General features: G+C 46.3%; 1 protein-coding gene across 4 annotated transcripts in view; it reads right to left on the reverse strand.

The window, feature by feature from the left end:
• EFR3B (EFR3 homolog B) overlaps positions 1 to 16,188 on the reverse strand; it is a 95,495-nt gene extending 79,307 nt beyond the window's left edge. For 3 of the 4 annotated variants that reach the window (XM_070450852.1, XM_020870442.2, XM_020870440.2), the window contains exon 1: positions 15,915 to 16,188. In XM_070450852.1, coding sequence (XP_070306953.1) covers positions 15,915 to 15,921 — 7 coding nt within the window. In that variant the 5' untranslated portion in view covers positions 15,922 to 16,188. The remainder of the gene's footprint in view (positions 1 to 15,914) is intronic. The other variant, XM_020870439.2, reaches the window with a different exon arrangement.
• Positions 16,189 to 21,503: the final 5,315 nt, after the last annotated feature.

Consider the following 21,503-nt stretch of genomic DNA (forward strand, 5'->3'; position numbering starts at 1 on the left):
GCCGAAGAATTGATGCTTTGAACTGTGGTGTTGGAGAAGACTCTTGAGAGTCCCTGGGACAGCAAGGAGACCCAACCAGTCCATCCTAAAGGAGATCGGTCCTGAATATTCACTGGAAGGACTGATGCTGAAGCTGAAGCTAAAATCCTTTGGCCACCTGATGCAAAGAATTGACTCATTGGAAAAGACCCTGATGCTGGGAAAGATTGAAGGCAGGAGGAGAAGGGGACGACAGCGGATGAGATGGTTGAATGGTATCACTGACTCAATGGACATGAGTTTGAGTAAGCTCTGGGAGTTGGTGATGGACAGGGAAACCTGGCATGCTGCAGTCCATGGGGTTGCAAAGAGTCAGACATGACTGAGTGACTGAACTGAGCTTGCCTAATTATATCTAAAACATAATTAGAAGATGTTCGATAACCATCCACAGGCCTTTGATGATGAAAAACACTTTGGATCATATCTATGTTCTGCCATTAAAAGACATGCTCACTATACAACATGTGAAAAATATAAAATAAGGGGGTTTGTGTGTGTGTGTGATTTAAAAAAATTTTAATGAAGCATAGTTGACTTACAATTTTGTATTAGTTTCAGGTATACAGGAAAGTGAATCAGTTGTACACATACATATAGCCACTCTTTTTTTAGATTCTTTTCCCATATGGACCAGTACAAAGTATTGAGCAGAGTTCCCTATGCTCTACAGTAGGTCCTTATGAGGTATCTATTTTAAATAGTTTGCATAGGTCAGTCCCAATCTCTCAATTTATTCCTCCCCCCATTTATCCCCTGGTAGCCTAAGTTTTCTTTCTACATCTGTGACTCTTAAAAACTCTTATAAACTCTTTTAAAAACTTTCAAAAAATTAAAAACAGAGCTACCATATGATCCAGTAATTCCATCCCTAGATATATACCAAAAGTTTTTAAAAGAGTTTAAAAATCACCTGGGGTCCTATCACCCAGAAATAACCACTATTAGTATTCTAGTGGGTTTCTTTCAGGGTTAGTAGACATGCATTGATGACAGGTTCTCTAGCATGGCATTAGCATTTTTTGTAAATAAATAAAGCTTGTTGCTGCTGACCTCAGAGCAGGTCATGTGGAGTTGCCTGTGTAAGAGACAGCTCCACCAAAAATCAATCTGCAATTTCAAGCACCAACTCTTGTGGTTCATTTGGGGCCAACATCTGAATTCACTGCTTGTTTTCTTCGGGGGGATATGTCTGACACTCTTTTTTCCACTGGCAGTCACATGACCTCTCCTGGGACCTGAGTTTTACTGCGCAGAAGGACAGTGGCTAGCTCCTTGAGATATACTTTGACCATATACCTCCACAACGTGAATAACGCATTTGCCATTAAATCAGACCATCTATGGGCTTCCCAGGTGGCGCTGTTGGTAAAGAACCCGCCTGCCAATGCAGGAGACACAGGAGATGCAGGTTCAATCCCTAGGTTGGGAAGATCCTCTGGAGGAGGAAATGGCAACCCACTCCAGTATTCTTGCCTGGAGAATCCCATGGATAGAGGAGCCTAGTGGGCTACAGTCCATAGGGTCACACTGACTCAGATACAACTGAAGTAACATAGCACACACACAGATCATCTGCAACAAAATCTCCAAACTGGACCATCATTTCTCTAGCTACTTTCATAAGAATGCAGTCACAGACATGCCCTTGATATTATATAGATTTTCTTTGAAAGATGGCACTTTAATAACATTCTTAATTTTAAGTTGGAGGAGTTTTCTAAGGATCCAAGAATACGATGGTGTCAGTTGCTGAATCTTCTTTTATATACATCCCAAGGAACAAGGTAACCAACGCTAGGTCATCTTCCCAGCATGAATTATGCTCCAGAACTCTTTTTATCTTGCAAAACTCTGTACCCATTAAACAACTCTCCACACCCCATCCCCTCAGCCCCTGGTGACCTCTGTTCTACCTCCTGCCCATGAAGCTGACTGCTCTAGGTATCTCACATGAATGAAATCACACATGGTGTGTCATTTTGTGACTGGTTTATTTCACTTAGCACAATGTCCTTGGGGTTCATCCCTTTCATGGCACATGTCAGGATTCCCTTCCTTTTCAAGGCTAAATAATATTCCACTGAGTGTGTATACCACATTTTGTTTATCCATTCATCTGTCTAGATATATTTAGCTAGCTCCCACTTTCGGCTGTTTCTCATGATGCTGCTGTGGGCATGGGTGTACTGTATCTTTTTGAGGCCCTGTTTTTGCTTTTTTTGGTACATATCTAGGGATGGAATTACTGGATCATATGGTAGTTCTTTTTTTAATTTTTTTGAAAAACTGCCATACCATTTTCCATTGTGGAAATTATTTCCATTTTACATTCCCACTGGCAGTGCACAGGGTTCCAATTTCTGTACACCCTCACCAACAGTTGTTATTTCCCACTTTTTAAAAAAATATATAATAGCCATCCTAATCAGTATGGAGTGGTTTCTCACTGTGGTTTTGATTTGCATTTCCCTAATAATTAGTGATATGGAGCATCTTTTTATGTATTTGTTGGCCATTTATATATCATCATTGAAGAAAGGTCTATTCAAGTCCTGTTCCTGTTTTTAACCAAGTTGTATTTCTGTGGCTGAGTTGTAGGCAGTCTTTATATATTCTGGATAGAATTCCCTTATTAGATACAGGATTTGCAAATATTTTCTGGGTTGCCATTCCATAGGCTGCCTTGTCTCTCTGTTGATGGTGTCCTTTGGTATATCAAAGTTTTAAATTTTTAGGTAGTCCAATTAATAATCGTGTTTTAAATAAGAATCCATTTGAACTAGAAGAGAAAAGTGTTGGAAAAAATCCAGACCTGGGTTTTTTCTTAGTTAAGCCACTTAATGAGCTGGATGACCCTGGACAAGGCATTTAATTTCTCTGAATTTCATTATCCTTATGTGAAGATTGTGTGTGTTAGTCGCTCAGTCATGTCCAACTCTTTGTGACCCCACGGACTGTAGCCTTCCAGGCTCCTCTGTCCATGGGATTTTCCAGGCAAGAATACTGGCGTGGATTGCCATTTCCTTCTCTAGGGGATCTTCCCAACCCAGGGATTGAACCTGGTCTCCCGCCTTGCAGGCAAACTCTTTACCATCTAAGCCACCAGGGAAGCCCTATATGAAGATGGGAGAGGGGAAAAGAATATCTACCACGTAAGGCTTTTGTGAAATGTGAATGCACATAGAGCAAAAATCAGAGTTCCCAGCACTTGGAAGACACACGCCTCTTCTCCATGCCTACCCCAGCATACCTATCAGCAAGTATCGATTCATTCAACGGGACCCCAGGACAGGCACTGTTTGATTAACAAAGGGATCATTATCCTGGTCTTATCAATGAGGAAATGGACGCATGGCCAGGTTACATAAAGAACCCAAGACCACAGTGCCTACACAGTTACCACTTAGACCTTCTGCTATGGATGTACCCCTCACCCCCAGTCCCTGCTGTCTCACTCACAGGACAGACCAGTCACCCCAACCCAGGTGCAGACATAAGAACTGGGAAACCCTTAAAGACCATCCAGTCCAGCTCTCCCAACTTAAAAGATGAGAGAATATGAGGGAAGTTGAGAATCTTGCCCAGATTCACACAGCAACATTGCCTGAGTCACTCTGCCGGCCAACCCTCCCTTCCAGTGCGGCAATGAATGCCCTTGAGAGAGCAGAAGGGAGGCCTTGTACCAGGTCCAGCACCACCCACTCCTCCCCGGAACGCTCAGCCCTGTTCTCCTCTGACAGTGTTGTCTGGGGAAGAATAGGACATTCTCAGCAGTGCTGGAGAACAGAACAGCTTTAGGGGTGAAATTTCTCAAGACAGACAGACAACTGGATGTGTTTATTTAGCAGCCCCTGGATCCAGGCCTGCTAGGAGGGCCAGGCCTCTCTCGGGGGTTGAGGAAAACAATGGGATGACCCTGGTATTTTTTCCCCTTTCTACCCTATTGTATAAGCCCCTCAGCCAAGGTCAGCATACCAATTAATGCAGGTGTCCTTGCACTCCAGCCTTGAGACAGAAGGAGCACAAGGGAGCAGAGTGCTTTATCCAGGAACATTTTGGCCAAGCGCTTCCAAGCAATGAGAAACAGACATTTCATTGCTTTTGCTTCAAAAGGCCTTTTCATCTTTCTTGTTTTGTGAAGGAATAATGCACAGATGATATGAATGGAAATCAAAATAAGGATTTGCCCATAATTATGCCACTAAGTAACCTTGCTTTTTGAAGAAAATGATTGTATCATTTATTCTGAGATCCATAAGCCAAGAAAGAAATGTGTAGGAATGACTCTCTAACTGCCTTAACCATCTCATCGGTAGGCCAAGTGGCTATTTCTCATGACTAACACCATTAAAATCTGGAGGAAAAGCCAAGTGGTTATATTCTGGCATATTCTTTATTCTATAAAGAATATTTTATTCTATACAAAATTATGATCTATGCAGGAAGGCATAGTAAGATGATAAAATATTATTGTCTCTGACCTTGGAGAGATTCCTCAGCCCACCATCACTGGTATATTAGAAACCTGGATTGCCACGTGTGTATGCATAGTTGGATGAATGACACATATAACTATTTTACAGTTCAATGCAAATATCTGAGCTCTTACTACATACCAGAGATTTCCCCTAGGTGCCAGGAAAAACAAAGAAGATTAAGATAGAGGTTGTGTCCTCAAGAGGTTCACAGATCTACTGTGTAAAGAAATAAATGACATTTAGTGTGACAAACACATGATAAAAATAACAGCAAAGTATAAGATACAGTTGGGGACACAAAGAGGGCTTGGCAGAGGCTGCAGAGCTCTGAATTTTTTCAGCATCCATCCTGTATGATTCAGCTCTAGGAGCACCTCCCGCACAAGTAGTGAGAGGCTAGGAGTGATGCTAGGAATGCATCGCTTTAATACAAGCAGGGCCTTTCTAGAGATCTTCACCCAAGGTCTTTATAAATGTGCTTGTACCTTAGAGGTTCTGATTTATAAATGCTATTTCACATGCCATTCACCTGAAAACAAAGTTTGGATATGGAGAGAAGTCTTTCCAAATAGTTATGATGAAGCTTGGAGCCCTACCAAGCTACGAATCTCCTGGTTCCCAGGTGCTTGAATTTACCTGAGTCATTCTATAGGGTAAGGAAAAAGTTGGCATTTGAGCCCAGAAATCCTAATTCTCAGATTTATAGGCAGACTTCAGGATGTGCATTAGGGCACTGAGCTTCCAAGTCCTCACCAGGCAGCCATATTCCTAGATGTAAAGCCACAAATAAACTACGTACAAGCTACTAAAATATTCTGTTTGGAATTCTCTTGTGGGGAAATGTGCTGTTTGGCATAAGATACTGGTCAACGCCATCAGGTACAAAAGCAGTGTTTTAATCTCACATGCAGTTCTGTGACCACTTGCTCAGGAGACAGTGGAGAGAATGAACTTCACCCAGCTGTGTGACCTTGGCCAGATGATTGGTCTTCTGAATCTCTGTGTTCCCAGCTCAGCCACTGATGTAACAACATCCACCACCATAATGGTTGTTCTGAGTGCGGACAGTGCACCAAATGACTAAACATCGCTACAGTTTAGTAACGCATAAGGATTTAGCATATTCTAAGGACTTAGATGAAGATGTCATTCCTGTCCTCTTTGTGGTCTAAGAGATTTTCTCATCTTTCTGGTACAGAGATGAGAGGGACACAGTCATGGCCCACCAATCTGTGGATGGTCTTCTAGGAGACAAGCAAGTGTTCAACAGAATGGGCGTTATGCCCCCTCTCAGGGCTCCCATCTGGCAGGCAGACTTCCCAGGGTCAGGGGCTCAGCTTGCCATTTCTGCAGCAGCTCTCGAGTTTATATTCTTATTACCCAAAACTTCTGTCTAAGGATTTTAACAAATACAGTCAAAGTATGACATAATGCATCCTCATAAGCAGGGATTATCACTGTTTCTGGAGAGGGCATGGCCATGCCCCAGAAGCATCCACAAGAATTACTCAGATGGTGATAATATTCCCCTTCATAGGTACCATGTTTTGTAAAGTAAATACATTTTCTCATTTGACCCCCTCTCTCAGGTGTTGCTAGTGGTAAAGAATCTGCCTGTCAATGCAGGAGACGTAAGAGATGAGGGTTCCATTCCTGGGTCAGGAAGATCCCCTGGAGGAGGGCATAGCAACCTACTCCAGAATTCTTGCCTGGAGAATCCCATGGACAGAGGCACCTGGTGGGCTACAGTCAATAGGGCCGCAAAGGGTTGGACATGGATATGACTGAAGTGACTAAGAATGCAGCATGCACATACAGAGCAAATTAATTATCCCCATTGTTATCGGGGAGGAAATACGCTCAGAGAGAGGAACTAGGGACTTAAGGCTTGCAGGTGGCCACTGGGGACTTGGACCACCATCCCTCTCACACACACAGCCAAGTCCCAACCCCACCTCTCAGAGGCAGCAATCGCTGCTTCTAGACTGGGTGCACCTGAAGATGTAGGGAAGGAGTTTTAAATTCATGAACAAACTATCAGAAAAGCAGACGCTCCTCCCGTGAACAAACGTCTCGATCTCTAGAGTCTTTCTCGGTTCTCCAAGCCCTGACTTGGGACCTTGTTGTTAAGAACAATGCAAAGCAGGCATGTGTGGGACTCAGTGCTGGTTGACAGCCCCACCCTTCTGCCCATCTGTCTCTCTTTGTTTTCCGGATCATTAATTTTATTTTTTAATTGAAAGATAATTGCTTTGCAGAATTTTGTTGTTTTCTGTCAAACCTCAATGTGAATAAACCACAGGTATACATGAGAGGCAGCCCATGCTCCCGTTTTTCATGACGTCCCTGGCACTTGCCTTCTGTCTTCCACTCAGCCTACTCTCCTGACTCCTCTCTTACTTACCCTTTCCTCATCTAGGTCCACAGACTCTTCCTGGGGCCCTTTCTCTCTCTGACAAAGTAAACAGTCATAAAGGAGGTGGGCAGGCTGCCAAGAAGCAGAGGCTCCAACCAGAAGTGACAGCTCCTAGCTTCTCTGCTGACCGGCCTGTAAGCAAACAGAAGGCATGTCCCCTCAGGAGTTCATGCCTATTGTGTGCACTCTCTTCTCTCCCCAGATTAACATGTGCCACTCTCTGCGGTACATGGAGCTCTGCAAAGGAAAGACCCATATTCTCTGAAACATCTGGAATATTCTAGGGACAGCAGTGTAGGAGTTGGGGCAGGGGTGAGCCCACTCTGGAGTTGGAATGCCGAGGTCCAAATCCCAGTGCAGTCACATAAGTGTGCAGCCACAGGTGGGTCACTAAAACTCTCAGTATCTCAATTTTCTCATTTCTAAAATGAGAATAATAATTCCCAATCCCCAGAATTTGGGGAGGATTAAATCAATAAGTTCTTTTGAATTCTGATGCTAGAGAAGATTCCTGAAAGTCCTTCGGACTGCAAGGAGATCAAACCAGTCAATCCTAAAGGAAATCAACCCTGAATATCTGGAAATCAACCCTGGAAGGACTTATGCTGAAGCTGAAACTCCAATACTTTGGCCACCTGGTGAGAAGAGCCGATTCATTGGAAAAGACCCCGATTCTGGGGAAGACTGAAGGAAAAGGAGAAGGGGGCAGCGGAGGATGAGGGGGTTAGATAACATCACCAACTCAATGGACATGTATTTGAGCAAACTCCAGGAGATACTGGAGGACAGAGGAGCCTGGTGTGCTGCAGTCCAAAGGGTCACAAAGAGTCAGAAATGACTTATCCACTGAACAACAAAAAAAATCAGTAAATACTTAAAAAGTGCTTAGACTACTGCTTGGCATATAGTGGTGCCCAATGGATGGAAACGAAGTTATAAGGAGATAAATTTTAGAAAAGACCTCTAGCTCAGGGTTCATTCATTCAAGAAGGATCAAAAAGTAGGTTTTCGAGCATCTGCTCTTCACCAGGCAGTGCTCTGTGCCCTAAAGATGCAGAAGGGAACAAGAGAAGTGAACGGTGGGAAACACAGACAAGAGGAATACTAGATTGTGGTCAATGGCTGTGCAGTGAATTAAAATATAATAAGTCCCCTACATACAAGTGAGTTTGGTTCGAAGATCAAGTTCATAAGTCCAACAAAGTTAGCCTAGGCACCCAACTAACACAATTGGCTATGTAGTACTGTACTGTAATAGGTTTCTAATAATTCTCACATAAATAATACATACATAAAAAACAAACACCAAAAATAAACATTTTAAATCTTAGCGTATAGAACCTTGAAAAGTGCAGTAGTACAGTACAACAGCTAGTATCTAGGAGCTGGCTTCAAGTGAACAGGCAAGAAGAGTTACTGACTGGAGGAGGGAGACAAGGTGGGAGATGGTAGAGCGGAAGGAGCTTCAGCAAAAGGAGATGGAAGGAAAGCTGCAATTTCACTCATGCCATGATGGCACAGGTGCAGGTTCCTTGCTGGAACCAGATACACATTTGCCTCTTTGAAAGTGTGCAACTTGAAGGTTCGTATGTAGGGAACTTACTGTAAGGCAAGCAAATGAGAGGGATAGACAGCTTCCATGGATTGTAGAGGCAAGAATGGCTTCTCCAGGGAGCAATTCTCAAAAGACATGCAGAGTGACATTCATCCATGAAGGGAGAAAATAACATCCACAGCTTCGAAGGTGGGCGAGAGCCTCGGCAAGTCCTGGCTCATCTAAACTAGGAAGGAAGCCATGAGCAGAGTCTCCAGCAATTTCTGAGGGAGGAGTCAGAACCCACAAACTCCAATTTGGACCAGTCTTCATATTCTACAAGGGGCTTCCCTTGTGGCTCAGCAAGTAAAGAATCTGCCTGCAATGCGGAAGACCTGGGTTCGATCCTCGGGTTGGGAAGATCCCCTGGGGAAGGGAAAGGCTACCCACTCCAGAATTCTGGCCTGGAGAATTCCATGGACTGTATAGTCTATGGAGTTGCAAAGAGTCAGACATGACTGAGCGACTTTCTCTTTCTTTCTTTTCTTTCATACTCTACAAACTGGGATACAGCCAATGAGAGGAACTATATTTTCAAAAGAAAAATAGAATTTAGGTCAATACTTTTGAAATATCTCCTTCTTAAGGAGGAACTCCAGGAGGAATTTATTGTAGCATCTCAAAAAGCTGTATTTGTCCTAAACAACTGCTTTAAAAAAAAAAATTTATAGATGCCATGAGTTTTGCAAATGACTTTTCTCCTGTGAGCTACAGGAAGCTCAAAACTGAATTTGCAACAGGGCTAGGTGGTAGGTACTTTTTCCCTGATATGACTTTATTTTTGGCTTTTTTCCTTCTGTTTTACTCTTAGATTTTCTTTGAGTTGATCTCTTTATTGTAGCACAGTGTGTGTGTGTGTGTGTGTGTGTGTGTGTGTGTGTGTGTGTGTATGTATGTGCATGTGTAAAATATATGCTCCAAATCCTCTTTAGTACTAGCTAGATTATAATAAATGTACTGTTTGAGGTAATTTAGCACCTATTTAAAAATAAACAAACTATTTTTTACATCTTCTTATATAACCCACATTTTATGTACCACGGTAATTTTTTAAGTTTCAATTTACCTTATCCCCACCTGCGCCCACTCTCACCCACCCACACCCATCACTATTTTTTTTAAGGGGCAAACATCTTCTACTATATATGCACAGTTGTAACTGGTCCAAAACTTTCTCACTCCTGCAGCTGTAGCATCTATCTCTTTCTCTTTTCTTCACCTTCCCATCACCCCCCCCACCCCCGCCCACGTACATTCTGCACAGTGCCCCCTAGTTTTCATTTCTTTAAAGCATCAGTTGAGCAAAATCAGCCATTGGACAGTTTCAAACTCTTCCCCAGCTCCTACTGCTCAGAGGGATGAATGGAAAACTCCTTATCCTGACAAAATCTCCTTCTCATCACACACTTCATCACCTGAACTCTGCCCAGTCCCAGGTAGCTCCGCTAACTGCCCCTGGACGTCTTCGTTCCCCGCCTCTGTGCACTGACACTGCTGTGTCTATCTGGCGCCCCGCCCGCCCCGCCGGGTACCCACCCTGACAGCCCTCAAACCCTCACACAAACGCTTGCGGTCCTCTGAAGCTCTCTAATGGTTCCACCTCCCAGGGGTCTCTTCCAAATCAAAATGTTGCTGGCTGACTGTTTGAAGAGTAACTCCATTCCACCCTGCAAAACTGTGTAATTTTACTGAACCTGTCTCTGTATTGTTAAGTTTTTTGCAGGTTGTTACAACTCGTTTGCCCACTGGAATTGGCATCTTTTTGATGCTCAGTGTGGTATCATATAAAGTTGATACTCTCCAAATACTTGACAGTTCATGTCTCTTTCCCTTCAAAATACAAAGCATAAAGCAAATGACAGACAAAAGGTTAAATCCTCAATAAATAAACTAGTCATATTCATATGACAATTCACTAAAACGCAAAAGGTTAGAAAACATAGGAAGTTTTAACTTCACTAGTAATGAAGAATACAAGTTAAAATGTTGTTTGCTATCAAATTAACAAAGATAAGGGAAAAAATCTCAATCTTTAAAGCTTTTGAGAGTGAAAGGAGATAGGTACTCTCATAACTGCTGGTGTAATCAATACAAATTGAAAACAATTTGACAATATGTAAAAGCTTTAAAATGTCTATACACATTAGTGTGTGTGTTCATGCATGCATGCAAGTCGCTTCAGTCATGTCTGACTCTTTGTGACCCCACAGACTATAGCCTGCCAGGCTCCTCTATCCATGGGATTCTCCAGGCAAGGATACTGGAATGGGTTGCCATGCCCTCCTCCAGGGAATCTTCTCAACACAGGGATCTAACTCACATCTCCTGCAGTTTTTGCATCGCAGGCAGATTCTTTACTGCTGAGCCACGTGGGAAACCCCAACTCACTGGAGGGTTAGGGACATATTCCGAAGTCCAGAGAGAGCCCTGGGCACCAGGGACTCCTCCCAGGGTTATAATACTGAATCTTTATGAACAACTTAAATGTACAATAAGGAAATTATATGTCCATTAAGTGGACTGTTACAGGGCATTAAAAATGGCAGCCAGTGATTCTGTGTTAACTTGGGGCTGGGGGAATGCTTATATGTAAAGTTAAGTAGAAAAAAAATAAAATACCAGATTATAGGAAATGAATAATTCTAACCACATAAACAAATGCATGAAAGAAAAGATATCAAAACAGTAAAAGCAGTTATACTTGCTTATAGTTTATTGTGCTTTCCAGGTTTTCTAGAAAGATTGGATGACTACCAGAGGGGGGTGCGGAAAAGATGCTTTTCTTTCTTTTTTGGCAGTGTGCCGTGGCTTGCAGGATCTTAGTTTCCCGACCAGGGATCGAATCCGTCCCCACCCCACCCTCACGTCCTGCAGTGAAGTGCAGAGTCCAAACCACTGAATTACCAGGGAATTCCCAAAAGATGCTTTTCAAGTAGATTTTTTTTCTTTTTTTATACCAGGAACAGCATCACAAGCACTGTTATTGAGCTTTGAGACATAAGTTTTCATTTATTTTATTTTTGCACCTGTTTTAAAACTAAGAAACAGAGAGACAAGAGAAAGTTGAAGAAAGGGGAGGAGAGAGAGAGTGAGGGCAACTCTCTGACCCTGATTAATCCTTGCCATGAAACAAGCATTGTTATCTTGTGGAGCCAGGAGACAGGTTCAGAAAGTCAAGTTCAAGGATGTCTGAGGGCAGAGGCGCCACCACAACCAGGCTACCACGCCAGGATCAGGCAAGAGAAAGAGAAACCAAAGGGCAAGGCAGGTGAGCACAAAATCTCAGGGGTGATTTATAAAACAGCGTATAAGGGTAGTTCTAGTGGTAAGATTGCAGTGGTTTTTTTCCCCTCCTCAATTTTCCAGGTTTTCCATAAGGTGATATGAACTTTTTGTTTTTATTTATGTGCAAGAAGAAAACTGCAACTGTTTGAAATCACTGAACTGTGAGCAGCAAGAGAGAAAACAGGCTCTACTCATCCTGAATTCCCTCCTAAGGGGAATACAGGGGTCAGAGGGGAAGGGGGGAAGAGTCTCACAACCCCAACTTGAACCATATGCTGCACCTCGGGGCTGCCTCAAGGATTCAGGGGACGAGGGTGGAGTGTGTGTGTGTGTGTGTGTGCATGTTGTGGGAGTTTCCTGTGATGAGGAGCAGCAGGACTCCATGGAGCTGTCTGCAAAGGTGAGCCGTTGTGTCACAGGTGGAGTCAGCCCCCCCTTGCATGTCTCCCCACCATCCACAAGTCACACACAAGCGCTCTGTAAGGCACATTTACAGGAAGCTGTGTGCCATGGCTGTTTTCCCTACAGTCAGCTTTCTGGATCACAAAGCATGAAGAAAGGCATGTGTTGGGGATGGGGCAGCACCTAGAGGTGAGGAGGGGTTCGTTAGGGCAGCTTTAGTTTTAGGAGGATGGGGCCACCCAGACAGGGGTTCTGGGAAAAGCCATCCCAATCGTCTTCACATCCAGCTGCCCTGATTCCGAGGGCAGCATTTCTTAGAGAGCTTGGCCTCACCTCGGGGTGTCAGTGAGGGGCTTCTAGGCAAGACCACTGTGGCCTCATCCCTGGGGAAAGGGTTAGGGAAACTTCTAATTATGTAATTCTAACATATACACACACACAGAAAAACCTAATGGGAATCCATTTTTTGCAGAGAATTTGCCCAGTCTTCCTGCTCCAGTATAAAGTGCTTTTATTTTCCCAGGTTCCTTGTCAATCTACATTCATAGGTATAAACAAGATTATGGGGAGTCACCTGTGGCCTTTTGGAGAGCTATTTCCAAACAGTGACTGGGGTTTAGGAATGAGTGAGGGTTCAGAGCGGCATGGTTAAGTCTGGTGAAGGGAAGCAGACGTGGTTCAAAGGCTTGAGTGGTTAGCTAGGTCAAGGTGACTTGTGTGTTAAAGTGGGAGGTTGGGGAGATGATGCAAACACGCATCTTCAGGAGCCTCAGAGAGGAAGAGAGAAGGGCAAAGGCCCAGGAGGACCTGAAGGGCACAGGCTCTTGAGTGATTTGTCTTGTGAGTGCAGAACCTCCTATAATGCACTGTCACATCCAGGGGCCAGCCCTGAGGCTTGCACAGAACTGGGAGATACATAGGTATCTTGTTATTTAATACAGAGATGTGATTCCAAGAGACAAACCCACCTGTCTAAGGTAAAATAGCCATGATCTGACTGTGGGTTGAGGTGGGCTGATGCCAGGTCTAGGATTCTTTCTGTCCCAGATGATACCGTGTCCTCTAGTAAAGACAAGGGACCCTTATTCTCCCATAGATGGGAGGAAGAAGATGGGGGAAACTGAGGACCCAGAGAGACTGAGATGTCGAGGACAAGGGAAGTGAGGAGGAAACAAGAGGGGAGATGAAGACCTGTCTGGCATCACCATGCAGCTGAGAGGCAGCAATGGGAGTGAGGTTATGCACATTGACAATGGATCCTGTAACCAGGTACATGGTCAAGGGACACCTTTACCTAAAGCTCTTAGGTGACTGTTGGCTCCACACAGGGGCCTCACTGCCCATCAGTTAATGAAATCCCTGGTGGCATTTTCCTAATGAGCACTTACCTAGGGCATTAGGGGAGGAGTACTGGGCTTGGAAGTCCCTATTCTCATTTTGCTCCTTTCTATATAACTATATCACCCTGGATAAACCACTAGAAAAATAAGAACCAAATATAAGAAGTCTATTGTTCTACACCTTCCCAATCTCCCCATTCACTTCTTATTTCATCATTCAACTGCCTCTGAGGACAGAATGATTGAAAGTATGACATGGACCCTTTCTTTGCAAAGCATTAAGAAAATACTAAAATCCAGGCCAACGAGCCCTCCCCTTGGAGAGTGGGTGCCTCTCACAACTCCTGAGACAAGGCTTTGCACAAAAACTCAGTGATTATCTCCCAGCCAGCACTGGTGAGACTCTGCTGCAGGCAACTGCCCAGAGGATTCCTTCATTATAACCTTTCTATGAATGATTCAGGGGTGAGGACCGTCGCTGTTTGTGTCTGGAGGAATAAGAACATATTATAAAAGAGACCTGAAAATCTGTGATGTATCCAAAAATAGCACCCAGATACGCCAGCTTCCCTGCTCACCTTTCTGTACCATCCAACTCTTCCTTGACTTGCCTCATGCAACAAGGGTAGTTTGGGACCCCCACTGCTCAGGTATCCTGGGATCAGTCATCAAACAGTCTTGGACTGAATGCTGCCAGGTGACCCAGCAGAACTAGCACTCCTAATTCTTACCCACTCTGATGGGCCTTGTCCTAACTCCTTCCCCACTGCAGGTGCCCCTGCAGTCACATGCTTTTGTCAAGTGATCTGCAGCCTTGGGCTGCTCACTCTGCAGAAGAGAATGGGGGGGGAGGGGGGGGACAGAGAGTAAGAAAATATAGCTCTCTCCTGGGAACCTCACAAGCTTCTAGCTTATAAAACATAACTGCCTTGCTACCATTTCTGCCGAGTCCCCACTGGCCAGCAGCACACGCTGTGAAGTCAATCCCCTCCCACTCCACTCCCCGACCTCGGCCCATTGGGAGAGAAAGGATACTTGCTGAAGGGATCTGCTGATGTTCCCCATGGTTCAGAAATGCACATGTGTGACCAAAGCGGGCAGGAGAGGAGGCTGATCATAAGGTGGAGTGTCTCTAAATAACGAGGCCCACCGACTGCTGAGCCTCTCTGTACTCCGCTCTCAGCTTCCAGTGCCTCCAACAAACTTTGTGACTCAGTGTTTGCAGAGTGAGGCAGCCAAGCAGACTTGGTGATGGATTAAATCCAGAATGTGCTTTTCTTCCAACACTCACCTCTTGGCTGCCACCTGAGCCCCTACCTGGCTGCGGGGGTGGGAGCTGAGCATAGCTCCAGCTCTTCTGTTGGCCCTAAATAGCTACCAGAGCCTGAGTTCTGACGACTTTGGTCCATGGGTATCCTCTCTCTCTTCTCTGTCTCTGTCTCTGACACACACACAGCAGCTGGAGGCTCTATAATGCAGTTGATTTCCAAACTGGTCTGGGTCTCCTGTACTCCATTCCTCCAGGCTGCAATCTGGACCCCGAGTGCTCTTTTCTTCACCCACACTGCCTCCAAACCCAGAGGAATTCCTGGAAATTTTTAAGGCAGAGCAGGGCATCATGAGGGTCTGGCTAACTGTTGCACATCAGTTGAGGGGATGACCGTGGAAGGGGGCAAGAGAGATCGGGTGACAGACAGAGGTGGCCACCCAGAGCTGCCTAGCACCCTCGGCAGCGTCTCTCCCCTTCAGCACGGCCGAGGGCATACCCGGAAGTTCGAGAGCTTGGGTCCCACGCGCGGCAGGGGAGAGCAGAGGCCAGGTCCATCCAGGGGCGGCGAGACCAGTCTCCCAGAACTGGCTCGCTGGCCGGCCCTCTGCACCGCGGGCGCCGCCTCCCACATCCTCGGAGCCCGCACAAGGCAGCCAGTGAGCGTCTCCCCGCAATTCCGGACCGGCTTCCCGCATAAAACTCCCCAGCACAACCTGCTTTTGTTAATTCTGCAAATGCTGTCACACGACCACCTCCACCAACACCCCCTGTCTCCTCGGCACCAAGAGAGACTCGCTTTCCCCGAAACCCAGCTGCTTGGGATGCCCCGAGTCCCGCCGCACCCCGACGGACCACCGCCCACGCGCCCCAGAGCCCTCAAACATGCAGCCCGAAGGAGCACAAGGACCCCTGGGTCTCCGGTCCTGAGCATCTTTGTCCTCCCAACGCAGGCGCGCGCACACCGAGCGACAGAGAGAGCCCAGCCGGGCACAGAGTCCGCACCCCCTGGCCTCGCCGGGGCCCCGCAGGGGGACAATGGTACGCGTCCTGCAAGTTTGCCAGCCCGGAGGCAGAGAGCCCTCCTTACCGTACATCTTGGCGGGGCGAGCGCCTCCCGGGAGGCCGCGTCGCCTGCAGCCAGCCCCCGGAGGCGCCGGCCTTTCATTCACAGCCGGGTTGGCGGATGGCGGCAGGCGGCGGAGGCCGGGGCGGAGCGGGAGACGGAGCGGGTTCGGGAGCGAGAGCGGGGGCCCAACGCGCGAGGGCAGGGGCCGGGAGCCGCGCGCCCATTCAGCAGCCGGGGCTGAGCGCGGCCGGCCTCCGCTCTGGTTTCTGGGCTGGGCTGCGCCGAGAGGGGCGGAGGCTATGCTAATATTGTCCCTACCCCCGGGCTCAGTCACTGTCTGGCCGCCCCGCCCACACCCATCCCGCCCCGCCCCCTGCAATTCCCACCCTCCTAGAAACCCAGATCCTTAGAAGCACCTTTCCTGGGCTGTCGACCCCAGGCGCTGGATGGAGCGTTTTCCAGCGGCAGCGTCCCCTATGGGAAGTGACCCGCCCTGCTCCGGTTGGAATGCTTAGGCCGACAGCTAAGATGTCCCGTATAACGTGCGGGGGCCCCGAGGGTCAGCAGGGGTGCTGAAAACTGCAGATGTAGCACCCCTACCCCAAATTTATCTAGAATGCGTTGGCTAAGCCAGGGGGCGCCAAGTAGAGGAATTGGGTGGGGGGAGTATCACCCCCTCCCTTGGCTCCCTTAATAAATAAACCCCGTTCCCTAATCAAGCCCTTAGCTATTACTCTCCCAGCCACTCTTTGGTCAAGTGCTCACTACAAAATCGCGTCCTTCCTGGGCCAAGAATGCAGGAAATGCACCCCGTCCTACCCCTTAATCGCTGCAGGAAGTCACTTGCTCTTCCTCTCCCGGATTCACACGTGTAATTCACATGCTCCATGTCCAAGATACTCTCTACCTATGCCCCAGGGATCACTCTCTGGACTCAGACACAGAGAGGCAGAAGGTTCATGCCCACAGCCTGAAGACAAATTCTAGCCCAGCTCAGGGCTTCCCTAAGGCTTCTTACCCAGCCTCCATTTCACATCTACAGCATGGTTGAAGGGGTTTGTCCTCAAAATTCTGCTAGTAGAAGTTCCTCTGACGTTGGGAAACATTGAAGGCAGGAGGAGAAGGGGATGATGGAGTATGAGATGATTGGGTGGCATCACCGACTCAGTGGACATGAGTTTGAGCAAACTCCAGGAGATAGTGAAGGACAGGGAAGCCCGGTGTGCTGCTGTCCACGGGGTCCCAAAGAGTCAGACACGACAGAGCGACTGACAGTAAGAACTGAAGTTCAGGAGGAGAGACCCTTAAAGATCTGCTGGATCATTGAAAAAGCAAGAGGATTCCAGAAAAACCTCTATTTCTGTTATTGACTACGGCAAAGCCTTTGACTGTGTGGATCACAACAAACTGTGGAAAATTCTTAGATGGGAATACCAGACCACCTGATCTGCCTCCTGAGAAATATGTATGCAGGTCAAGAATCAACAGTTAGAACAACATGAAACAACAGACTGGTTCCAAATGAGGAAAGGAGTATGTCAAGGCAGTATATTGTCACCAGCTTATTTAAGTTCTATGCAGAGTACATCATGCGAAATGCCAGGCTGGATGAAGCACAAGCTGGAATCAAGATTGCCAGGAGAAATATCAATAACCTCAGATATGCAGATGATACCACCCTTATAGCAGAAAGCAAAGAAGAACTAAGAGTCTCTTGTTGAAAGTGAAAGAGGAGAGTGAAAAATTTGGCTTAAAACTCAATATTCAGAAAACTAAGATCATGGCATCCGGTCCCATCTCTTCATGGCAAATAGATGGGGAAACAATGGAAACAGTGACAGACTTTCTTTTCTTGGGCTCCAAAATCACTGCAGATGGTGACTGCAGCCATGAAATTAAAGAACGCTTACTCTTTGGAAGAAAAGCTATGACCAACGTAGACAGCATATTGAAAAGCAGAGACATTACTTTGCTGACAAAGTTCTGTCTAGTCAAAGCTATGGTTGTTCCAGTAGTCCTGTATGGATGCGAGAGTTGGACTCTAAAGAAAGCTGAGCGCCAAAGAATTGATGCTTTTGAACTCTGGTGTTGGAGAAGACTCTTGAGAGTCCCTTGGACTGCAAGGAGATCCAACCAGTCCATCCTAAAGGAAATCAGTCCTGAATATTCATTGGAAGGACTGATGCTGAAGCTGAAACTCTGATACTTTGGCCATCTGATGCAAAGAACTGACTCATTTCAAAAGACCCTGATGCTGGGAAAGATTGAAGGCAGGAGGAGAAGGGGATGACAGAGGATGAGATGGTTGGATGGCATCACCGACTCAATGGACATGAGTTTGAGTAAACTCTGGGAGTTGGTGATGGACAGGGAGGCCTGGCATGCTGCAGTCAATGGGGTCACAAAGAGTTGGACACGACTGAGCAACTGAACTGAACTGAACTGACCGTTAAAGATGATATCATGTCTTTAATTTTAGTGAAGAGGAAACGGAGGCTGTGAGAGGTTAATTTGTGTTCTTTTCCTCGGTACACTGTGCTGTGTGTCCATAGGCCAGTCAGCTCCCTATCTGAACCTCAGCTTCTTACAGACCTGTTAGAAAATTTATATAAAACCTATGTAAGTACACACTGGCACTCATATATACCTTTTTTTTCCTTTCTCACCCAAGGCAAAGACAGAGCCAGGGAGAGAATCCAGGTCACTGGACTCTTGGAGCAGTGCTCTCTGTTGTATCCCAAACCCATGCTTCCCATTTCTCTACGGCCTCACCACCGTCTCCCACTTGCTTGATGTTTCCAAATTTTGTACCTGTCCCTTTATCTCTTTACCTCTCTTAGCAGCACATGCAAGTTTTAGGGGCCCCATGGGAAATTCTGAGAAGGTTCCTGGAGCTCACATTTAATGGAGACCCTCGGGTAGCTCCAAGAAGCTCATCTTCTGTTGTTCAGTTCTAGGATCAGGTCAGGTGACTTTGAGATTTACTGAGAGTCACTTATGCCCTTGAACCAGGGCAGAAGCAAGAGAGTGGAGTCTAGCTCGGTCTGGACACGCAGAGATACTCCTACCCCTGCAATCTGTGCAGCACAAAATATATTCATTAAACATTGGTGTCTGCAACACAGTGGGAAACACAGTGTTTGCCTTTAGAGTGAAATCTCTAGCAGAGATGACAAGACAAATGCGGATAAAAATATTACATGACAAGGAGGAATATGGTAAATTGTGCGTAAGAAGCACGGATCTCATTTAGACATACAATATAGCACAGACCTTATTTAGACATTACAATATAGACCCTATTTAGACTTTCAGAGGGCTGATAGGCTAATTCATTCTTTTTATCAAATATTTACTGATAACTCTGTTTAATCTCTTTTATACATACAAATGGAGTATATAAGCACAAATTTTATAAGCACAAATGGAAGGTGCTCAGGAGAGGGGAGACATGCAAAAATAATAATAAAGTGTAATAATTACTTTGGTGAAGATCCATAGAGGAAGCAGAATGGAGCTTCAGGAAGGAAAAAAATGTTCACTATGGACTTTGAGGAATGGGTAGGATATTAGATGTGGAGATATGTAAACATTAATAATTTCAGCCAGAGGGACAACAGTTTGCAAAGGTCAGGATGGCAGAGGGGAGAGAGAATGTGAGACACAGCCTGTAGTTTCATCTGGTTGGAACAGAGTTAAGGATGAGGAACAGACATGGGAAGGGAGGGGAATTCCCGGGTTGTCTAGTGGTCAGGGCTCTGGGCTGTCACTGCTCTCACTGTTCAGGTTCAATCCCTGGTCTGAGAACTAAATACCCACAAGCTGCCAAGTAGGAAGGGAGGCAAGAAAGGTGGTCTGGGGCCATATCGGGAGGGCCTTGAGCATCCAGTCCAAAGGTTTCCTGTTAGATCGAAGGCTGGCAGATTTAGCAATTAAATTTGAATTATGAATAAATAAGGAATAACTTTTAGTGTATGTCTCATGAAGTATGGGAGACATGTTATACTAAAAAAATTTTTTATCTGAAATTTAGATTCAACCTGTGTTTTATCTGGCAACTTTAGTTGGTACCATCCTTTGGGAAAGTGATTCTGGATCCTTATAACTGAACCAGGCCTGGAGTGGTCCTCCCCCTCCCCCTAACCTGTATTCCCAATTAGATCCCATTGGTATGTGGCCCCTAAAGGCCCAGGGATGGAGTCACTCTGGCCAGCCTGCACCCTTTGCCGGGGTGCTTTGGCCTGAGCACTCAGGTCCCTCTGGGTCTATACATTCAGTGGTGAAGGAATCTGGCCCATACCCAGCTTCTCTGAAGTATAATCAAGATGTTTAGATAAAATATGTGCAAAAGATGGTGCTGTAGAAGGCTAAGGTAGCGATGTTACATACAAGGAAGCTGGAACACAATCTTCCAGCTCACAGGTCAAAACAAAAGAGCAAGGACTTCCCTGGGGGTCCAGTAGTTAATAATCCACCTTCCATTGCAGGGGATGCAGGTTCAATCCTGTGTCCCCTTCCCTCAATTTAACTGGCATTTGCTCCTCCCCTTCACCTATATTTCCCTCCCTCATTACTTGGGTTTGGACTGGAGAGGGTCTTGGGCTGAACAGACCAAAGCAGTTGCTCTACTTTCCACCCCATTCCTGGGCCAACAGCAGTGCACCTGCTGTGGCAGCCACTGCCGTCAGAGCCCAGGGGCCTCCTGGGACTGGTTGGGTCAGGCCAGAGGAACTTGCCTTAGAAAAGCTTATTATTCTTTGGCCAAACTTATCCTGATTAGCCCAGTCACTCTGAACAATGTCCTTTGTTGCGGCAGCTCAAAGGATCCCCTCTGCCGTGAGCAAGCACCACAATTCCCAGTTTCCTTTTGAACCAGAGACTAAATTGCCCTGCATAACAGAGAAAGGCAGGCTTAGGAGCAGGAAGCAGTCTCCCACCATCACACAAAACACAAGTCCCTCACTTGTACCCAAGATTCCATGCCAACAGGCCTGTTCTTTAATCCAAGACTTCGGCTTCCTGAATCTCCAGCCTCCCACGCCCCCCTCCCTCCCCCGGCACCCCCTCCCCCCCAACTCATCCAAATCTGCACAGAAGCTTCTCATCTTCCCATCAGTCACACAAATGCAGCAGCTCTTGCTTGGGTACCAGCCTTGAGTGGCCAACAGCTTTAAAGGGCCTTCCAGAGGGACACAAGAGGGGAGAAAGTGACAGCTCCAGAGAATTCAGCTTCAGGGAAAATATGTCAGGAGACCCAGTGAAGGGCTGAAGGATAACCGGAGGGGAGAATGGGCCCCTGAGACGTCAAGTAGCTGATTTGCTGTGAAGCTTGAAATAGTCAGGATTCCTGACTCCAGGCCTGGTGACTTGAACCCCTGGCACCTCTCCCTTAAAGCAGGTACCTTGACCTACTTCTCAGAAGCCGCAGGGAAAGAGCAGTCTATAAAAACCATAGCCAAATACAGTAGCAGATGAGTATCCAAGGGCTGAAGACGGCATCTCCATAACACAGGACACCTCAGGAGCTGGGTCAGGGGAACATGCTCTTAGCCAGATCCCTGAGGGCTGCTTTGGCTTGAAGGGGTGTCTAGAGGGGGCACAGAGCTGCCT

The sequence above is a fragment of the Odocoileus virginianus genome, chromosome 2 (genome assembly GCF_023699985.2).
Source record: "Odocoileus virginianus isolate 20LAN1187 ecotype Illinois chromosome 2, Ovbor_1.2, whole genome shotgun sequence".
Classification (NCBI taxonomy): domain Eukaryota; kingdom Metazoa; phylum Chordata; class Mammalia; order Artiodactyla; family Cervidae; genus Odocoileus; species Odocoileus virginianus.